This window comes from Ranitomeya variabilis, chromosome 2, assembly GCF_051348905.1.
Source record: "Ranitomeya variabilis isolate aRanVar5 chromosome 2, aRanVar5.hap1, whole genome shotgun sequence".
NCBI lineage: Eukaryota > Metazoa > Chordata > Amphibia > Anura > Dendrobatidae > Ranitomeya > Ranitomeya variabilis.
In genome coordinates this window covers 386,699,240-386,718,585 of record NC_135233.1, presented here as the reverse complement: position 1 = coordinate 386,718,585, position 19,346 = coordinate 386,699,240, and the positions used below count along the sequence as shown (strand labels likewise).

The 19,346-nt window shown below is 49.5% G+C and overlaps 1 protein-coding gene and 1 long non-coding RNA gene across 3 annotated transcripts in view; one reads left to right on the top strand and one right to left on the bottom strand.

Moving 5' to 3' along the window:
* Window positions 1–7,287, bottom strand: part of LOC143806219 (uncharacterized) — a 98,581-nt gene extending 91,294 nt beyond the window's left edge. Inside the window, exon 1 of the long non-coding RNA XR_013221409.1 lies at window positions 7,164–7,287. This is a non-coding gene — a long non-coding RNA (uncharacterized LOC143806219). The remainder of the gene's footprint in view (window positions 1–7,163) is intronic.
* Window positions 7,288–7,406: 119 nt separating this feature from the next.
* LOC143806218 (myb-related transcription factor, partner of profilin-like) lies at window positions 7,407–16,855 on the top strand. Of its 2 annotated transcripts, none has more exons than XM_077286361.1 (3): window positions 7,407–7,542; window positions 12,820–13,257; window positions 15,519–16,855. In XM_077286361.1, exons 2-3 carry the CDS (start codon window positions 12,855–12,857, stop codon window positions 16,133–16,135), a joined length of 1,020 nt encoding a protein of 339 aa, XP_077142476.1. In that variant the 5' UTR covers window positions 7,407–7,542; window positions 12,820–12,854; the 3' UTR covers window positions 16,136–16,855. The 2 variants fall into 2 exon arrangements, with proteins under 2 accessions (XP_077142476.1, XP_077142478.1); XM_077286363.1 differs by lacking the exon at window positions 7,407–7,542 and adding an exon at window positions 7,568–7,886.
* The last annotated feature ends 2,491 nt before the right edge of the window (window positions 16,856–19,346 follow it).

The window sequence follows — 19,346 nt, the reverse complement described above, 5'->3', positions numbered from 1 at the left end:
TACAGCCAGGAAACAAGTTAATAGCACAATCACAGTCCCTATGAGGAGTAAGGTAACTGGACTTGGGCTCATTAAATACATCCTGGAAATCTGACAAAAACTCAGGAACTTCAGAAGAAGGGGAAGAAGAAATTGACATCAAAGGAACATCACTATGTACCCCTTGACACCCCCAACTAGTCACAGACATATATTTCCAATCCAGCACAGGATTGTGTGCCTGTAACCATGGAAAACCCAGCACTACAACATCATGCAAATTATGCAACACCAGAAAACAAATATCCTCCTGATGTGCTGGAGCCATGCACATGGTCAATTGTGTCCAGTACTGCGGTTTATTCTTGGCCAATGGTGTAGCATCAATCCCCCTTAAGGGAATAGGACTCTGCAAAGGCTGCAAGGAAAAACCACAGCGTTTGGCAAACTCTAAGTCCATTAAATTCAGGGCAGCGCCTGAATCCACAAATGCCATGACAGAAAAGGACGATAGTGAGCAAATCAGGGTAACAGACAAAAGGAATTTAGGCTGTATGGTACTAATGGTGACAGACCTAGCGACTCTCCCAGTACGCTTAGGGCAATCAGAGATAACATGAGCAGAATCACCACAGTAATAACACAGCCCCTTCTGACGTCTGAATTCCTGCCGTTCTGCTCTAGTCAAAATCCTATCACATTGCATAGGCTCAGGACTCTGCTCAGAGGACACTGCCATAAGGTGCACAACCTTGCGCTCACGCAGGCGCCGATCAATCTGAATAGCCAGAGACATTGATTCATTCAAACCAGCAGGCGTAGGAAACCCCACCATAACATCTTTAAGAGCTTCAGAGAGACCCTTTCTGAACATTGCTGCCAGGGCATACTTATTCCCTTTAGTGAGCACAGACCACTTTTTAAATTTCTGACAGTAAACTTCTGCAGCTTCCTGACCCTGGCACAGAGCCAGCAAGGTTTTTTCTGCCTGATCCACAGAATTAGGTTCGTCATACAGCAATCCGAGTGCTTGAAAAAAAGCGTCTACATTGAGCAATACGGGGTCCCCTGGCTCAAGGGAGAATGCCCAGTCCTGGGGGTCTCCACGCAGCAGAGAAATGACAATCTTCACCTGCTGAATGGAGTCCCCAGAGGAACGGGGTCTCAAAGCAAAAAACAATCTGCAGTTATTTTTAAAGTTCAAAAATTTAGATCTATCCCTGAAAAACAAATCAGGAATAGGAATTATAGGCTCCAGAGCCGGAGTCTGAACAACATAATCTTGAACACTCTGCACCCTTGCAGCAAGTTGCTCCACACGAGAAAACAAACCCTGAATATCCATGTCAGCATCAAAATCCTGAACCACCCAGAGATCAAGGGGGAAAAAAAAAGGACAAAACAGGCTGCAAAGAAAAAAATAAAAAATGACTCAGAACCCCTTTTTTTTTCCCCCCTCTTTTGAGATGCATTTAACACATTGTGGGCCAGCTGTACTGTTATGACCTGGTGGTTAAGGAACCACGAGTTGTGACCTGGTGGTTAAGAAACCAAATGAGACAAGCTCTGGGGAGGTGGGAACTATACAGACCGCAATCCCTGATCCTAACACCAACACTAGCAGTAGCCGTGGGATGTTCCTGTCACTCCCTAGACACCTCGTCACAGCCGGAGATCTAACTACCCCTAAAGGTAGAAAAGGAAAGCTAGCTTGCCTCAGAGAATTTCCCCAAAGGATAGACAGCCCCCCACAAATAATGACTGTGAGTGGAGAGGGAAATGACATACATAGAAATGAAATCAGAATTTAGCAAAGGAGGCCACGACTAACTAAATAGACAGAACAGAATAGGATACTGTGCGGTCAGTATTAAAAGCTAAAAAGCCACGCAGAGATTGCAAAAACTCCACACCGGACTAACGGTGTGGAGGGCAAATCTGCTTCCTCAGAGCTTCCAGCTAAACTGAATAAATCATACTGACAAGCTGGACAAAAACAAGCACAAAATGAACTGAAGGATTATGTCCACAACCAGTGGACAACTGTTGTGAATTCCGTTCTCGAACTCCCTCCTGTGGTCATGAATGGTACTTCGGCGAATTCTGTCCGTGGACTCCCTCTGGTGGCTGTGAGTGGAGCTGCTGGTTCTTGAGATTCCTTCCTCAGCTGCCCTCGTTTATTGCTAGGCTGGCTTCTCTATTTAACTCCACTCAGATCGTTACTTCATGCCAGCTGTCAATGTCTTAGTACTGGTTCAGATCTCTCTTGGATCCTTCTGATGACCTGTCTACTCCAGCAGAAGCTAAGTCCCTGCTAGTTCATTTGTTGTTCATTGTGTACTAAATATATTTCTTGGTACTTGCTAAGTTCTAGTCCAGCTTGCTATCATGATATTGCCTTGCTAGCTGGAAGCTCTGGGGTGCAGAGTGGCACCTCCGCACCGTGAGTCGGTGCGGGGGTCTTTTTGCACACTCTGCGTGGTTTTTGTAGTTTTTTGTGCTGACCGCAAAGATTCCTTTCTATCCCAAGACTGGCCTCCTTTGCTAATAACCTGTTTCATTTCTGTGTTTGTGACTTTCCTCTTAACTCACAGTCAATATTTGGGGGGGGCTGCCTTTTCCTTTGGGGAATTTCTCTGAGGCAAGGTTAGGCTTTATTTCCTATCTTTAGGGGTAGTTAGCTCTTAGGCTGTGAAGAGGCGTCTAGGCAGAGTTAGGTACGCTCCACGGCTATTTCTAGTGTGTGTGATAGGATTAGGGTTTGCGGTCAGCAGAGCTCCCACTCCCCAGAGCTTGTCCTGTCCTATAGTTTAACCATCAGGTCATTCCGGGTGCTCCTAACCACCAGGTCCATAACAGACAACAAGAACAAACATGGACTTAGCTTTGCAGAAATGGGCAGACTATCAGAGAAATCCAAGGAGAGATCTGACTCCCACCAAATAACATTGACAGCTGGCACGGACTAAAGACCAGAGCCAGACTAAATACAAATCCAAGAGAGGCGATCAGTGGATACAGCTGCAATGCTAAGTCCAAAGAGCAGCAGTTCCACTTAAGACCACAGGAGGGAGCCTAAGGACCGAATTCACAAAAATACAGTTTACAGCCACCGGAGGGAGCCCAAGAACGGAATTCACAACAGTCCCCACGAAGAGTGTGGCGGTTTGCTTGAAAGCATGGAGCATTTCCTGCTTTGGTGTCATTTTAATACAGAGGTCTACAGCAGGGTGGGTGCTTCCATTGGCTGGCAGGCCTTTCCTATGCGGAGTGGGCCTATGGGGCATTCAGGTCCCTTGGTGGCCGAGATCGGGGCCCTGTTTTCTTAGTTAGTTTAGTAACTAGGTTCCACACTTGGAATGCACGGTGTCTAGTGTCTACTCAGCAGAAAGTCCTCCCCAGGGAAGAGGTGATTAGGAACATCCTGGGTGACCTGGCAAAAGTGCGCTTGCTGGAGTTTGAAAGGTTGGGTGCAGGGAGGGCCTCTCTTCTATGGAGAGGTTTCTCCTTTAATGTGCCCCAGGGAGAGTTAGGTTTTGTGTGCCTGTGATAGGGTTGAGTTAAGGTACCGTCACACTAAACGGTATCGCTAGCGATCCGTGACATTGCAGCGTCCTGGCTAGCGATATCGTTTAGTTTGACACGTAGCAGCGATCAGGATCCTGCTGTGATGTCGCTGGTTGTTGAAGAAAGTTCAGTACTTTATTTGGTCGTCAGATCGCCGTGTATCGTCGTGTTTGACACCAAAAGCAACGATACCAGCGATGTTTTACACTGGTAACCAGGGTAAACATCGGGTTGCTAAGCGCAGGGCCGCGCACACATGAACTGCAGCCTGGAAACTTTTTCCCACGCTCCAGGTCATATGAGGACATCCACCAGGGGGCGCATCACCGCGACTGACCTACATTTCCTTCATTCGCCAGGGAATTACAAGCACGAGCACAGCTGCATTTGCAGGGCTCCTGCTTGTAAATTATTTTAACCCCTTCAGATGGATTACCTCGTGGGACGTGACGGGTCAGCAGAAGGTATGAATATTGTGTGTTTATTGTTTTGCCAAGCGAGGGTCTGCAAATGGATTGAGAGAGCAATAAAATATTAAAACAACCGCTGTGTTTATTTCATTAAAATACTTTTAAATCATGTGTGTGTGTTTTTTAACCCTTTCAAACAATTGGATTAATAATGGATAGGTGTCATCATTGACGCCTCTCCATTATTAATCTGGCTTAATGTCACCTTACAATAGCAAGGTGGCATTAACCCTTCATTACCCCATATCCCACCGCTACACGGGAATGGGAAGAGAGTGGCCAAGTGCCAGAATAGGCGCATCTTCCAGATGTGCCTTTTCTGGGGTGGCTGGGGGCAGATGTTTGTAGCCACGGGGGGCCAATAACCATGGACCCTCTCCTGGCTATTAATATCTGCCATCAGTCACTGGCTTTACCACTCTGGCGGAGAAAATTGCGCGGGAGCCCACAACAATTTTTTCCGCCATTTAACCCTTTATTTTAGCAGCTACAGCGCTGAAATTTTGCACATACACACTACTATCATTAGTAGTGTGGAATATGCAAAAAAAAAGGGGATATGAGATGGTTTACTGTATGTAAACCATGTCTCATATCATACACTGTAAAGTAACACACTGGCGCTTTTCACTAACACCTCTGCATATTTCTCGCAAGTCACACTGCTGGTCCATGTGGAATCCGTATTTTTCTCGCCCCCATAGACTTTCATTGGCGATTTTTTTGCGCAATACGCTGACAAACGCAGCATGCTGCGATTTTCTGCGGCCGTAGAACGCCGTATATTACGGATCCGTAATATACGGCTGATAGGACTAGACCCATTGAGAATCATTGTGCCGTATGTTATGCGAGTTTTACGCACGTAGTTTCTGCGCTCTTACGTCCGTAAAACTCGCATGTGTGACGCCGGCCTAATACAGGAGGTAACTCAGGATCAGTAATGTAATGTATGTACATAGTGACTGCACCAGCAGAATAGTGAGTGCAGCTCTGGAGTATAATACAGGAGGTAACTCAGGATCAGTAATGTAATGTAAGTACACAGTGACTGCACCAGCAGAATAGTGAGTGCAGCTCTGGGGTATAATACAGGAGGTAACTCAGGATCAGTAATGTAATGTGTGTACACAGTGACTGCACCAGCAGAATAGTGAGTGCAGCTCTGGAGTATAATACAGGAGGTAACTCAGGATCAGTAATGTAATGTATGTACACAGTGACTGCACCAGCAGAATAGTGAGTGCAGCTCTGGAGTATAATACAGGAGGTAACTCAGGATCAGTAATGTAATGTATGTACACAGTGACTGCACCAGCAGAATAGTGAGTGCAGCTCTGGAGTATAATACAGGAGGTAACTCAGGATCAGTAATGTAATGTATGTACACAGTGACTGCACCAGCAGAATAGTGAGTGCAGCTCTGGGGTATAAATACAGGATGCACCTCAGGATCAGTAATGTAATGTATGTACACAGTGACTGCACCAGCAGAATAGTGAGTGCAGCTCTGGAGGATAATACAGGATGTAACTCAGGATCAGTAATGTAATGTATGTACACAGTGACTGCACCAGCAGAATAGTGAGTGCAGCTCTGGGGTATAATACAGGATGTAACTCAGGATCAGTAATGTAATGTATGTGCAGCGCCCCCACGGCCGCAGGGCCGAGGGGTACCCGGTACCGGGCCTCTGAGTCTCTGCTCTGGGGTTGTCACGGTGGCTAGACCCGGTCCGTGACCCTGCTGAGGGGCGCACAATGATAGATGTGGATGGTGCGGTGTAGTGCCGGTCGCAGTTAATAACGAGGACACCAGGTTGCAGTCTCTTTACTGAAGGCTTCAGGTGTCCAATCCAGGGCACTGTTGACCGGGCTGTCTGAGACCGGCCGGTCCGAAGGCACATCAGGAGTCCCCTTCACAGGTGGGAATCAGCGTCTACCTTCTAGCGTCTGTGTGTTGTAGTACCTCCCTGCTGAGCACCCCGGGATAGTCCTCACAACTGCTTCTGTCTGTCTCTGATGCTCGTTCTCTCCGTCCCCCAGATGATATGGCTAGGACGCACCCGTATGACGGGGTAGGCCTGGAGTTCTTCCGGGACTCTAGAGTCGCCCCTCTCCCACAGCTGCCTCCGTTGTCTGCTTAGGTGTTTTAGTGAGACAGCCAACCTATAATTGGCTGTCCGGCCGTGGTTTGAAGTAATGCTTGTAGTCTCTTACTTGCTCGGCGTTCCGGCCACCGACTGTTGCCCCTCAGAAGGATGTTGCCTCGATCTTACAGCACGACTCCTTCTGGTTCTATCACCCCTTTGCTGTGTCCCCGTTGCTCACTGGTTTGTGCTATTCTTAGGAGTCTGCCAGGATCCCATCCCTGACAGGTCCTCTCACTAGCTCTTCCCAGTTACTTCTCACCCTGTCTTCTAGTCCAACCCCCAGTTTTACCAGAGTGTGAGGAGTGGCCTACTAGATAGAACCACTCTCCCTGGTGGCCGGAGTGTGAAGTGTAATGTGAGTGTTACCTGATCAGGTGAACTCCTTTAGTGCAGTCAGACATAACATCACTCCCCTTAGTGGCAGAGCGACATTACTGCAACGACCAGGACTCTGGGGCACTGCATATGTACATAGTGACTGCACCAGCAGAATAGTGAGTGCAGCTCTGGGGTATAAATACAGGATGTAACTCAGGATCAGTAATGTAATGTATGTACACAGTGACTGCACCAGCAGAATAGTGAGTGCAGCTCTGGGGTATAATACAGGATATAACTCAGGATCAGTAATGTAATGTATGTACACAGTGACTGCACCAGCAGAATAGTGAGTGCAGCTCTGGGGTATAATACAGGATGTAACTCAGGATCAGTAATGTAATGTATGTACACAGTGACTGCACCAGCAGAATAGTGAGTGCAGCTTTGGAGTAAAATACAGGATGTTAACTCAGGATCAGTAATGTAATGTATGTACACAGTGACTGCACCAGCAGAATAGTGAGCGCAGCTCTGGGGTATAAATACAGGATGTAACTCAGGATCAGTAATGTAATGTATGTACACAGTGACTGCACCAGCAGAATAGTGAGTGCAGCTCTGGGGTATAATACAGGATGTAACTCAGGATCAGTAATGTGTGTACCGTGACTTACTGTTTGAGGGGCGTCTGCTAGCTCATGTGTAACAAATTCACTTGTGAGAGGGTCTCAGATTTTTTCCTCTAATTCTGCCGGCACAGGGCGCACGTTCTACTCCGCACATGCGCCCTGCAGCCTTGTCAAGTCGCTACCTGTGGTGTGGGCGTGGCTTGCAGGCGTGGTTAGGTTGGTCTCTTCATCCCGCAGTTTACCACACTTTTACATTTGTTCACATTGTGCCATCTGCTGGTGGAAAGTTAGGTGCTCAGAAATCCTTTCCATGATGCTCTGCGCTGCCGTCTGTGAGGATGACGCAGTGCGGCGCATGCTCCGTGGTCGGCGGGAGGAGAGGAAGTGGAAGAGGTGGAACAGGAGTCGGAGCGGCTACAAAAAGGTAAAATCCCCCGAAATCACCCCGGATACTAAGCCCCTGCCCCGCCCCCACCCGCAGGGCGGCCCCGGAGCCTGAGCGCCCACAGCATGAGGCCAGAGAGCCGCGTCCTCACACACAGACAGCCCGGAGAGCTCCAGAGATGTGCTGGAGGGCGTTGTGTTGTCATAAATGCCTGGAGACCACCGTATATACCCTGAGACCACCACATATACTCTGGGACCACCGTATATACCCGGTAGCCACTGTCTATATCCGGTGACTATCATATATGCTTGGAAAGCACTATATATACCTGGTAACCATCATATGTACCTGGAGACCACTATAGATACCCAGAGACCACTGTATGTATCCAGTATCAATTATACATAACTGGAGACCACCACAATTTCATCTGTCTGAGACAGAAATCTTGACACCTGCAACCTCCACTGCTGCCACCCCGGGAGAGGGGTCCGGAGGCGCTGCCACCCCGGGAGAGGGGTCCAGAGGCGCTGCCTCCCCGGGAGAGGGGTCCGGAGGCGCTGCCACCCCGGGAGAGGGGTCCAGAGGCGCTGCCTCCCCGGGAGAGGGGTCCGGAGGCGCTGCCTCCCCGGGAGAGGGGTCCGGAGGCGCTGCCTCCCCGGGAGAGGGGTCCGGAGGCGCTGCCTCCCCGGGAGAGGGGTCCGGAGGCGCTGCCTCCCCGGGAGAGGGGTCCGGAGGCGCTGCCTCCCCGGGAGAGGGGTCCGGAGGCGCTGCCTCCCCGGGAGAGGGGTCCGGAGGCGCTGCCTCCCCGGGAGAGGGGTCCGGAGGCGCTGCCTCCCCGGGAGAGGGGTCCGGAGGCGCTGCCTCCCCGGGAGTGGGGTCCGGAGGTGCTGCCTGCCCGGGAGAGGGGTCTGGAGGCCCTGCCACCCTGGGAGAGTGGTCCGGAGGCGCTGCCTCCCCGGGAGTGGGGTCCGGAGGTGCTGCCTGCCCGGGAGAGGGGTCCAGAAGCGCTGCCTCCCTGGGAGAGGGGTCCGGAGGCGCTGCCTCCCCGGGAGAGGGGTCCGAAGGCGCTGCCTCCCCAGGAGAGGGGTCCGGAGGCGCTGCCACCCTGGGAGAGGGGTCCGGAGGCGCTGCCACCCTGGGAGAGTGGTCCGGAGGCGCTGCCTCCCCGGGAGTGGGGTCCGGAGGTGCTGCCTGCCCGGGAGAGGGGTCCAGAAGCGCTGCCTCCCCGGGAGAGGGGTCCGGAGGCGCTGCCTCCCCGGGAGAGGGGTCCGGAGGCGCTGCCTCCCCGGGAGAGGGGTCCGGAGGCGCTGCCTCCCCGGGAGTGGGGTCCGGAGGTGCTGCCTGCCCGGGAGAGGGGTCCGGAGGCCCTGCCACCCTGGGAGAGTGGTCCGGAGGCGCTGCCTCCCCGGGAGTGGGGTCCGGAGGCGCTGCCTGCCCGGGAGAGGGGTCCGGAGGCGCTGCCTCCCCGGGAGAGGGGTCCGGAGGCGCTGCCTCCCCGGGAGAGGGGTCCGGAGGCGCTGCCTCCCCGGGAGAGGGGTCCGGAGGCGCTGCCTCCCCGGGAGAGGGGTCCGGAGGCGCTGCCACCCTGGGAGAGGGGTCCGGAGGCCCTGCCACCCTGGGAGTGGGGTCCGGAGGCGCTGCCTCCCCGGGAGAGAGGTCCGGCGGCGCTGCCTCCCCGGGAGGGGGGTCTGGTGAAACGTGGACTGGGGATGTGGTAAAACAGCATCTCGCACACTTTCATGCTCCCTCTTGAGGCCTCTTCATGGTGTCGCCCACGTTGTCTCCAGACCGATCTCCGGCTATAACTGCATCTAATAGATAATCTGGACTGGCCTGTAAGGAGGACCGCGCCACTCCAGCCTCCATTGCCGTCTCACTTTGCACCATGATTGCCCTTGAGAACGGTGACATGAGGTGGTTGGACGCTTGTAGCCGCTCGTCGGCCCGTGGCCCAGTGTGGGGTGAGCGCCTTCTGATGGTTTGTGTGGACGCTGATGCCTCGGCTTGGTGTCATGTGTAACTTCAGTTGTGCCTTAGATGGATCACTATGCGCCATTCTCCGAAGATGAAGACCACGTGAGTATCGCCCTGAAGAGGCTTCACAAGGGACGTCGCACGGGTCCTACTCTCAGGACTCTTGTGGAGTGACATAATGGCCGGGAGCTGGACCCCTCTAGTCTTCAATCCAGGAGCACTAACACCTCAGCGTTGCATTGACTTGTTGGTGGACTCTGGTGCGGCCATTTCTCCAAAATGTCAGTAGTTTTTCCACACCACATTTCCAGGCCACCTGCGTCTTGAGCTCCTGTGAGCAGCGTGCGTGGCCTCAACCAGCTTCCGTGGTGACAGCGTCTCTGGACTTGTCTCCATCGAGCACATTTGGACGTCATTGGTCAGTGATTACACAGGAGCTGCCGGCTGCAGATCCTGATTTCCTTCCTCAGACGACCATTAATAACCTCAGTGATGGCAGCTGAGGCCGGAGGTGCCCAGATTTCTGCACGAGGCTCAGACTCCAGACTGAAGAGATCCAGGGGCTTTGAAAATGTTGTTTTAATTTAGTTTTAATTATTTGCTTATCAGTAACGTCTCCATCACTCCACAGGTTTTCCTTTTTGGTGTTTCAATTTCATTATTAAGGAGAGTATTTTTATTTTCCACCCAAATGCAAAATTAAGCAACGTTGAATGTATTCTTCATCAATAATTTATTACCATTTTCCTGCTGCAGAGTCTGCAAACCCTTCACCTATACAAAATCTGATAGATCCCCATCAGTGCTCCTGGGTCTGACTTCTTTGTTAGGCCGTGTTCACATATTCAGTATTTGGTCAGTATTTTACATCCGTATTTGTGAACCAAAATCAGAAGTGGGTGAAAACTGCAGAAGTGGTGACGTGTTTCTATAATACTTTTCCTCTAATTGTCCCACTCCTGGTTTTGGCTACAAATACTGATTAAAATGCTGACCAAATACTGAGCATGTGAATGTGGGCTTGAAGATACCAGCATGGAGTGGTGTTTGCTTCATATCAGACAGAAGGAGCAGGCAGCAAACTCCGGCTGTAGATAGGGAGGCACAGGAGTCATCTGCTGTAGGAGGTGAAATCACTGCAGTAATAGAGCTGTGCTCATGCTAGATAGTTAGTGAAGACAGCAGCACAATTTACACACAGACCTCACATCCAGCCTATCTTACTGGGAGAGACACACAGACCTCACATCCAGCCTATATTACTAGAAGAGACACACTGAGCTTACATCCAGCCTATATCACTGGGAGAGACACACAGACCTCACATCCAGCCTATATTACTGGGAGAGACACACATACCTCACATCCAGCCTATATTACTAGAGGAGACACACAGACCTCACATCCAGCCTATATTGCAGGGAGTGACATACAGACCTTACATCCAGCCTATATTACTGGGAGAGACAGACCTCACATCCAGCCTATATTACAGGGAGAGACACACATACCTCACATCCAGCCTATATTACTGGGAGAGACACACATACCTCACATCCAACCTATATTACTGGGAGAGACACAGACCTCACATCCAGCCTATATTACTGAGAGAGAGACACAGACCTCACATCCAGCCTATATTACTGGGAGAGACACACAGACCTCACATCCAGTCTATATTACTGGTAGAGACATACAGAACTCACATCTAGCCTATATTACTGGTAGAGACATACAGACCTCACATCCAGCCTATATTACAGGCAGAGACACCCAGACCTCACATCCAGCCTATAGTATTGGGAGAGACACACAGACCTCACATCCAGCCTATATTACTGGGAGAGACAGACCTCACATCCAGCCTATATTACAGGGAGAGACACACAGAGCTCACATCCAAACCTATATTACCGGGAGAGACACACAGACCTTACATCCAGCCTATATTACTGGGAGAGACAGACCTCACATCCAGCCTATATTACTGGGAGAGACAGACCTCACATCCAGCCTATATTACAGGGAGAGACACACATACCTCACATCCAGCCTATATTACTGGGAGAGACACACATACCTCACATCCAACCTATATTACTGGGAGAGACACAGACCTCACATCCAGCCTATATTACTGAGAGAGAGACACAGACCTCACATCCAGCCTATATTACTGGGAGAGACACACCGACCTCACATCCAGCCTATATTACTCGAAGAGACACACAGACCTCACATCCAGCCTATATTGCAGGGAGTGACATACAGACCTCATATCCAGCCTATATTACTGGGAGAGACACCCAGACCTCACATCCAGCCTATATTACAGGCTGAGAGACCCAGACCTCACATCCAGCCTATATTATTGGGAGAGACACACACAGACCTCACATCCAGCCTATATTACTGGATGAGACGACACACAGACCTCACATCCAGCCTATATTACTGGGAGACAGACCTCACACCCAGCCTATATTACTGGGAGAGACACACAAACCTCATATCCAGCCTATATTACTGGGAGAGACACAGACCTCACATCCAGCCTATATTACTGAGAGAGACACAGACCTCACATCCAGCCTATATTACTGGGAGAGACACACAGACCTTACATCCAGCCTATATTACTGGGAGAGACACACAGACCTCACATCCAGCCTATATTACTGGGAGAGACACACAGACCTCACATCCAGCCTATATTACTGGATGAGACACACAGACCTCACATCCAGCCTATATTACTGGATGAGACACACAGACCTTACATCCAGCCTATATTACTGGGAGAGACACACAGACTTCACATCCAGCCTATATTACTGGGAGAGACACACATACCTCACATCCAGCCTATATTACAGGAAGTAACACACAGACCTCACATCCAGCCTATATTACTGGATGAGACACACAGACCTCACATCCAGCCTATATTACTGGATGAGACACACAGACCTCACATCCAGCCTATATTACTGGATGAGACACACAGACCTCACATCCAGCCTATATTACTGGATGAGACAACACACAGACCTCACATCCAGCCTATATTACAGGGAATGACATACAGAACTGACATCTATCATGTATTACTTTGCACCTCCAAGTGCCCCTACTCATCACGTATGTCTTCCTTAGTACCACAGACTTTCAAACAAACCATCTTGTCCTTGTTCGGGTGGTCCTGGGTCCAGTTAGTTTGAGCTGTGTGATATGCCCAGGGGTCCGGTGGGATATCTGTTCCTGGCTGTGTTTTATTTTTGCTTGGACCGATCTGTATAACCAGTTAAATCTCCGTTCTCCATTCTCGTTTAGCCTAAACACTGGAGGCCATAGTGAATGCCCTCGCCATGTCTGGCGACACGGAGGAGGTGACGCGCCTCCGTAAGCCCAGGTTTTCTTATGAGGAGAACCAGATCCTGATCCGAGAAGTGCGAGCCCATTATTCTATGCTGTACGGTGCACAGAGCCGGCGTCTCAGCGTGGCAGAGCGACGTCGTGTGTGGGAGGGCATCGCCGCAAAGATCAACGCCATCACCAACTGGAAGAGAACCGCCCAGGAAGTGCAGAAACGCTGGAATGACTTTAAGAGACGGACCAAGGAGAAGTTGGCTCGTATCCCTCACTCCACGCAGAACGGCACAGCAGAGGACGTTCTCACGGCGGAGGAGGAAACCATCTTTGCCATCCTGGGGCCGGGGGTGGTGCCTGGGAGGGACTCCTATCTCCATGGGACGCGGCTGGGAGCTATGGGTGAGCATAAAATTGCCGATACTTCCAGTTCTCGGTGTTTTGTAGGACTCCAGTCTGTGTTTCAGATCTGAAGATTTCAGGTTCCCGCTCCCCGGACTGCCGTAGTTAGAGAGACTCAGGTCAGTGATGTTATTATGGTCTGCTGTACATTATAACCTTAATCTTCTCCTCAGCATCCTCATCGTACTGATGTCCTCCTGACCTCACGTCTTCTGGAGGCTCCAGATACATAGAGCAAGTCAGTGCTGAAGGAAAGGTGTAATGGTTCCCCTGTGATTGTCATGTTCACGGGCCTTCAAGGGGTTGTCCGAAACGTCTATATTGCTGACCTATCTTCTATGTTGAATCCTCTTATCAGCTATTTGCACATAGGGCCACCATAAATGCTGCACAGTACAGAGCTGGAACAACACCGCACCATACGTTGTGAGGTGGCCGTTCTTGGTACTGCACCCAGATGCCATTCACAGAAATCAAAATTTAGCCGCAGTACCCAGAATGGCCACTAGCTGTGTTGTTCTGGCTTCGTACACTGTGCCCATCCGGCCGCCATAGGAGCTGCAAGCAGGTGGTGCAAGCAGGTGATCACTTGGGGTGAGGGCGGGGTGTCATCAAACCTCCGCAGGTCCGATATGGACGACCCCATTCATGGACAAGAGACGGGGCCACATCAATCTGGGTGCAGGGGAAAAAAAATAAAAATTCTCGCTTTTGTAATGTGAAAAAGGATGCTATCTACTGAGCCTGTTTACAGGAGAGACTTTATAGTCAAAATTCAGCCACAGATCTGTGCAGAAAATGCCCCCAACGCATCTAGAAAGGCAAAACACAGCGACGGGGAAAAAAGTAAGTGCCCCCCTCCATGTAAAGCATTTATTTACCCATTGGTGTCTGCTCCAGAGTCACAGAAAATAAAGGGACGGAACTAAATGAAAAGAATAAATCACAATTCTGATTAATATAAGTTTTCACCAAACTCCATAGATAAAGTGAACCCGATCCCCCTCGATTTTGCTGCTATGAACATTGAGAGCATCGTGCAGCAACCATCGGTGTCTCCGGACCTTTTCACACCACGTAGTGTTACTTCTGCAGTTTTTTTGGAGTGATTCTAGAAAAGAAGTGATGGAATTTCTTTTTTTTTTTTTTTGGCAGCTCTGAATGTACAGGCAGCATAAAGGACAGTGGTCTCCAGTGCGGACAGTCAGAGGATGCTGGGAGTTGTTTTTTTGATTGAAGCCCAGTGATATAGTGCACGGCGGGCATCAGAAACTTCTGGGATCATCTTCGTTCTGCCACTACGTATAATCCAAATCAGTTGCATCAAGACAAGATCTCCGGGTCTGGACGCTCACCCTTGGACACTTGGCTAAGGAGGTTCCAGATGCCAAAGGCCGTGCAAAACAAGCGTCATTAGTCCTTTTGCCCAGAATGGCAGGATCACTCGCTGAACGCAAAGAAATGGTGACTTCTCTTAAGTCCAAAACTTTATTTCAGGGCCTACAAGAAGCGGCCACCACTACTGGAGGGGAGAGAAGCAGGTCTTATGTGGCCACAAGACCTCGGACAGTGCCTTGCCTGCAGTGTAAAGCATGGCGGTGAAGATCGTTTTGTGGCCACAGACAAGAATGTGAGAACAACTTTATGGTGGTGGCAAAATTGTTCTACTTTAGACTTCTCACCATTTAAGCTCAACCAAAAGTGAACCTTGTAATTTGACAATAACTTATCATTCACTAAAGAATGGTCGGACAAAAGAAACCAAGAGGAGAAGATGGCGTGTAATCAGTGATAGAAGAGTGCGCTTCTGTCTTTCCATCACTTCCGTGCTTTATCTTTAGTTTTTGTTCAGTGAGGAGCGGACTCTGAGGTGTTTGTCTGTAGGGGGGCACTTCCTTTTTTACATGACTGTATTACGAACTGGTAGATGTTCCCTCATTATCGGCCTCGTTAAGACCTAGAGTATCTGCTGGACGCGTCTGAAGCTCCATCATCCTGATGCCCAATGGCTACAAGATTTTGGAAGTAAAACGGCAGTCGCTGGGCATCACGGTGGTCAGAGCGCCAGCCGCAATGTGTGGTGTCACCCATAGATCGGACTGTAAGAATTGTGACGAGGACTCCCACACTTTATTTATTCCCCCTTTCTTGGAGCTCTCCTTATTATTTTGGTGCCAGTGTTTCCTCCTGTAGTTGTGACCTCCATGGGGGCAGCAGTGACCGCTGCACATGGCTAACACAATGTCTCTTCTCATCTGCAGATTTACATTTAGCCGGCCCTGGCTCGTCTAGTACTGAAAACTCTCTGAGTGGTCCCTGCTGCCCCCCGGACCCACCAATGCTGCTTCATCCTAAGGCTTCTGCTTCCCCAACGCCTCAACTTCACATCGTTCAGTTGCCCCAGCTGAGCCCCTCACCAGATCCCTCAGATGGGGACTCTCCAGAACAGCTGCCCCCCGGTTCTCCGTTACTTGCTCCCGGTGGTGTCAGTCAGCACTACGACCCGACTGTTGCCATGCTGAGAGCCCAGCAAGAAACTGCAGAAGCTATACGGCACCTTACCTACACCCTGCGGCAAAGCATGGACCGTTTGACCAATGTCCTGGCCACCCTGTTGCCTCTTATACCTCCCCAGCCAGCGTCCCCGGCCCCCTCGGCCATTATTGAACCTGTTTACTTCCCCACAAAGACAGAGCCAGAGTCTGAGCCTTGTTCTGTAAGTTATGAGGTAGAGAGTCACGAGGCACATGAAGATGGCGCCCAGGAAACTACAGAAGTGCAGCCGCAGCCTCCGTCTTCCCCACCGCCCCCAAACAAGAGGAAGAGATTTTCCTACTTGACCTCACGTAAACGCAGAGGCCGCTGGAAAAACCTATAGGATCTGTCGAACTGTACGAGGAGACACAGAACTTCAGGACTTTTACTCCCCAGACAGAAAACGCTGAAATCTTCCTGATGGCTCCTTACATTTGTTTCTGTGTTTGAAATGCGACTTCCACAATCCTCTTGTAGTAGGAATTGTTGGGGATAGTGTAGTACAAGCACAGGTGACAGGGACCTCGGCCTAAATCTCATGCTTCTCTCTGCTCCTACTCACGGGGGGATGTAGGTATTTGCACCCTTATGGCCTCTTATACACTTTGTTCTAATTCGAGATGTCTATGGCTGGCCCCAGAGGAAGGCTCCTGATAAAGCACACTGGTTTGGGGGTTAGAAGCAGGGGCCAAGCTCTAGCATCAGGGTGAATGCACGAATAAATCCCTCGCGTCAGGATGAAGCTTCAGTATATTCCAGGTCTTGTACTGACTCGACTGATGGATCTGATAGGGGCCGCTGGGTAGTTTTCGGGGTCCGCCTGTCCAGCGTTCGTTTCCTGCTGCTCTCAGGTTTTCATATGGAAGCGTTCGATGCTGTGACGGATGTCTCCGGTCCTGTCCTCCTCTCTTGACACCCATGTGGCTAACCCAGAAAGCAATATATATGTATAGAAATCCGCATCCTCACTAGATGGTTTCCCCACCTCGTTACGTTAAATAGACGGATGGGCGCGTTGATTCTGTATGTAAATAACATCATATTAAAAGCTTCTGATTCATAACATGGCGTCATCATTAAAGAGAGGACAGAAAAATGCACGGCGAGTCATCGACCCGGGAGATAGGTAAGTACACCTGAGAGGGTAGGTAATCTACCCAGGAGACGAGAGTATATGCGAGTATGCGTAATGTACCCAGGAGAGAAGTCAGTACACCTGAGGGTACATAATCTACCCAGGAGACAAGTGAGTACACATGCGGATACGTAATCAACCCAGGAGACAAGTGAGTACACCTGAGGATACGAAATCTACCCGGGAGATAGGTGAGTACACCCAAGGATACAGTACTACGCCCAACAAAAAGAGGAAAACTCTGAGAGAAGAGAGTGCAGAAGAAAGTGCTGGACGACACCCTGCCACGTAGCGCTATCACCAGCCCACTACCCTGGAAATAGCTGCTATCAGAAGACTGTTGCATTTTCCTATCATACTGACTCCGCGTCCTGAGACGGCTGATATCAGTAAACAATTAAATTCCCCCACATCTGTACTAGAAAGGAGATGGCAGGATTGTTTCAGCAGGGTCGGCCCTGGCAGTGTAGGTGTTTAGACCGGCGGTCTGTCCTGGACTTGCATACATTATATGGATGTACATGTGCCCGTTTGTCACGTGTTAGAACAGCGTTTCTTAACTCCAGTCCTCAAGATCCACCAACAGGTTATGTTTTCAGGATTTTCTTAGCATTGCATAGGTGATGGAATTAATACTTGAGCAAGTGATGAAATTATCACCTGTGCACTACTAAGGATATCCTGAAAACTTGACCTGTTGGTGGCTCTTAAGGACTGGCGTTAAGAAACACTGTGTTGCGGCATCCAATGAAGTGTTGGCGTTGTTATATGAGGAAGAACCAAATTGGTTGTCATTGTTAAATTTGTTTTTCAGAAACTGATACAAAACAATAATTTTGTTTATTAAATTCTGATGGGTTTCAGAGAAGAACATTGTATGCCAGGGGTTTATGGTGCGATCGGTATTGCAGGGTGACCAGGAACCGTGCAGCAAAATGCCACAAGCTTCACAGCAAGTACAGATGAGGCACATAAAAGCCACAAACTTCACCTGGACTTGTAGCAGATCCATCAAATCTTGCAGTTTTCACATAGCGGCAAACTACCGTCCAGCCCTTGCCATGTCAGAGCTCAAGCCTAATACATTTCCTCCAAAGTTAACAATTCTGCAGAGCCATGTGAAAGAAATTCATGGTGGTTTCATAGCCTGATGACCTACTGGGAACACCACAGCTAAAGGTGACATAGTGGGGAGAAGAGAGCAGAAGTACTGGAAGTGAAAGCAAGTCATGGTTATACCCCAGTCTATACCTAGGGGGCACCCTAATGACTTTACACATAAACCACTGGTCATTTATAACCAGGACTATAAGAGGGATATATACAGTGGGTACGGAAAGTATTCTGACCCCTTTACATTTTTCACTCTTTGTTTCATTGCAGCCATTTGATAAATTCAAAAAAGTTCATTTTTTTTCTCATTAATGTACACTGCACCCCATCTTGACGGAAAAAACAGAAATGTAGAAATTTTTGCAAATTTAATAAGGAAAACTGAAATATTACATGGTCATAAGTACTCAGACCCTTTGCTCAGACACTCATGTAAGTCACATGCTGTCCATTTCCTTGTGATCCTCCTTGAGATGGTTCTACTCCTTCATTGGAGTCCAGCTGTGTTTAATTAAACTGATAGGACTTGATTTGGAAAGGTGCACACCTGTCTATATAAGACATCACAGTTCACAGTGCATTTCTTATGTGGTATTTCCTGATGAAGGAGATCTTTGAAACTCAGAAACGCGTTGAATAAAGACCACTTTTTCACAATACCTTTGGACTACATGATTCAGCAGCGCAGAATTTGACCACATTCTACATTGTATTCTCAACGGCCGGTCCCTCGTGGATCTGCAGCAGCGAATCTTTCCAATGCTTGTCTTAAGCTACGTCTGGTGAGTGCTTTTACCTTGCATTGACTGCTTAGTCTTGGATAAAACCCTATTGCACTATTTTCTTCCATCAGGTTTCATAGCTCACAGTGCATGTCAGACCAAATGAGAATCATGAGGTCAAAGGAACTGGCCAAGGAGCTCAGAGACAGAATTATGGCAAGGCACAAATCTGGCCAAGGGTACAACAAAATGTCTGCAGTACCCAAGGCTCCTAAGAGCACAGTGGCCTCCATAATCCTTAAATGCGAGAAGTTTGGGACCACCGGAAGTCTTCCTAGACTTGGCCGTCCAGCCACACTGAGCAATCGTTGAAGAGCCTTGGTGAGAGAGGTAAAGAAATTCCCCAAGATCACTGTGGCTGAGCTCCAAAGGTGCAGAAAGGAGATGGGAGAAAGTTCCACAAAGTCAACTATCACTGCAGCCCTCCATCAGTCGGGACTTTATGGCAGAGTGGCCCGACGGAAGCCTCTCCGCAGTGCAAGACATATGAAAGCCGCATAGAGTTTGCTAAAAAACAAATGAAG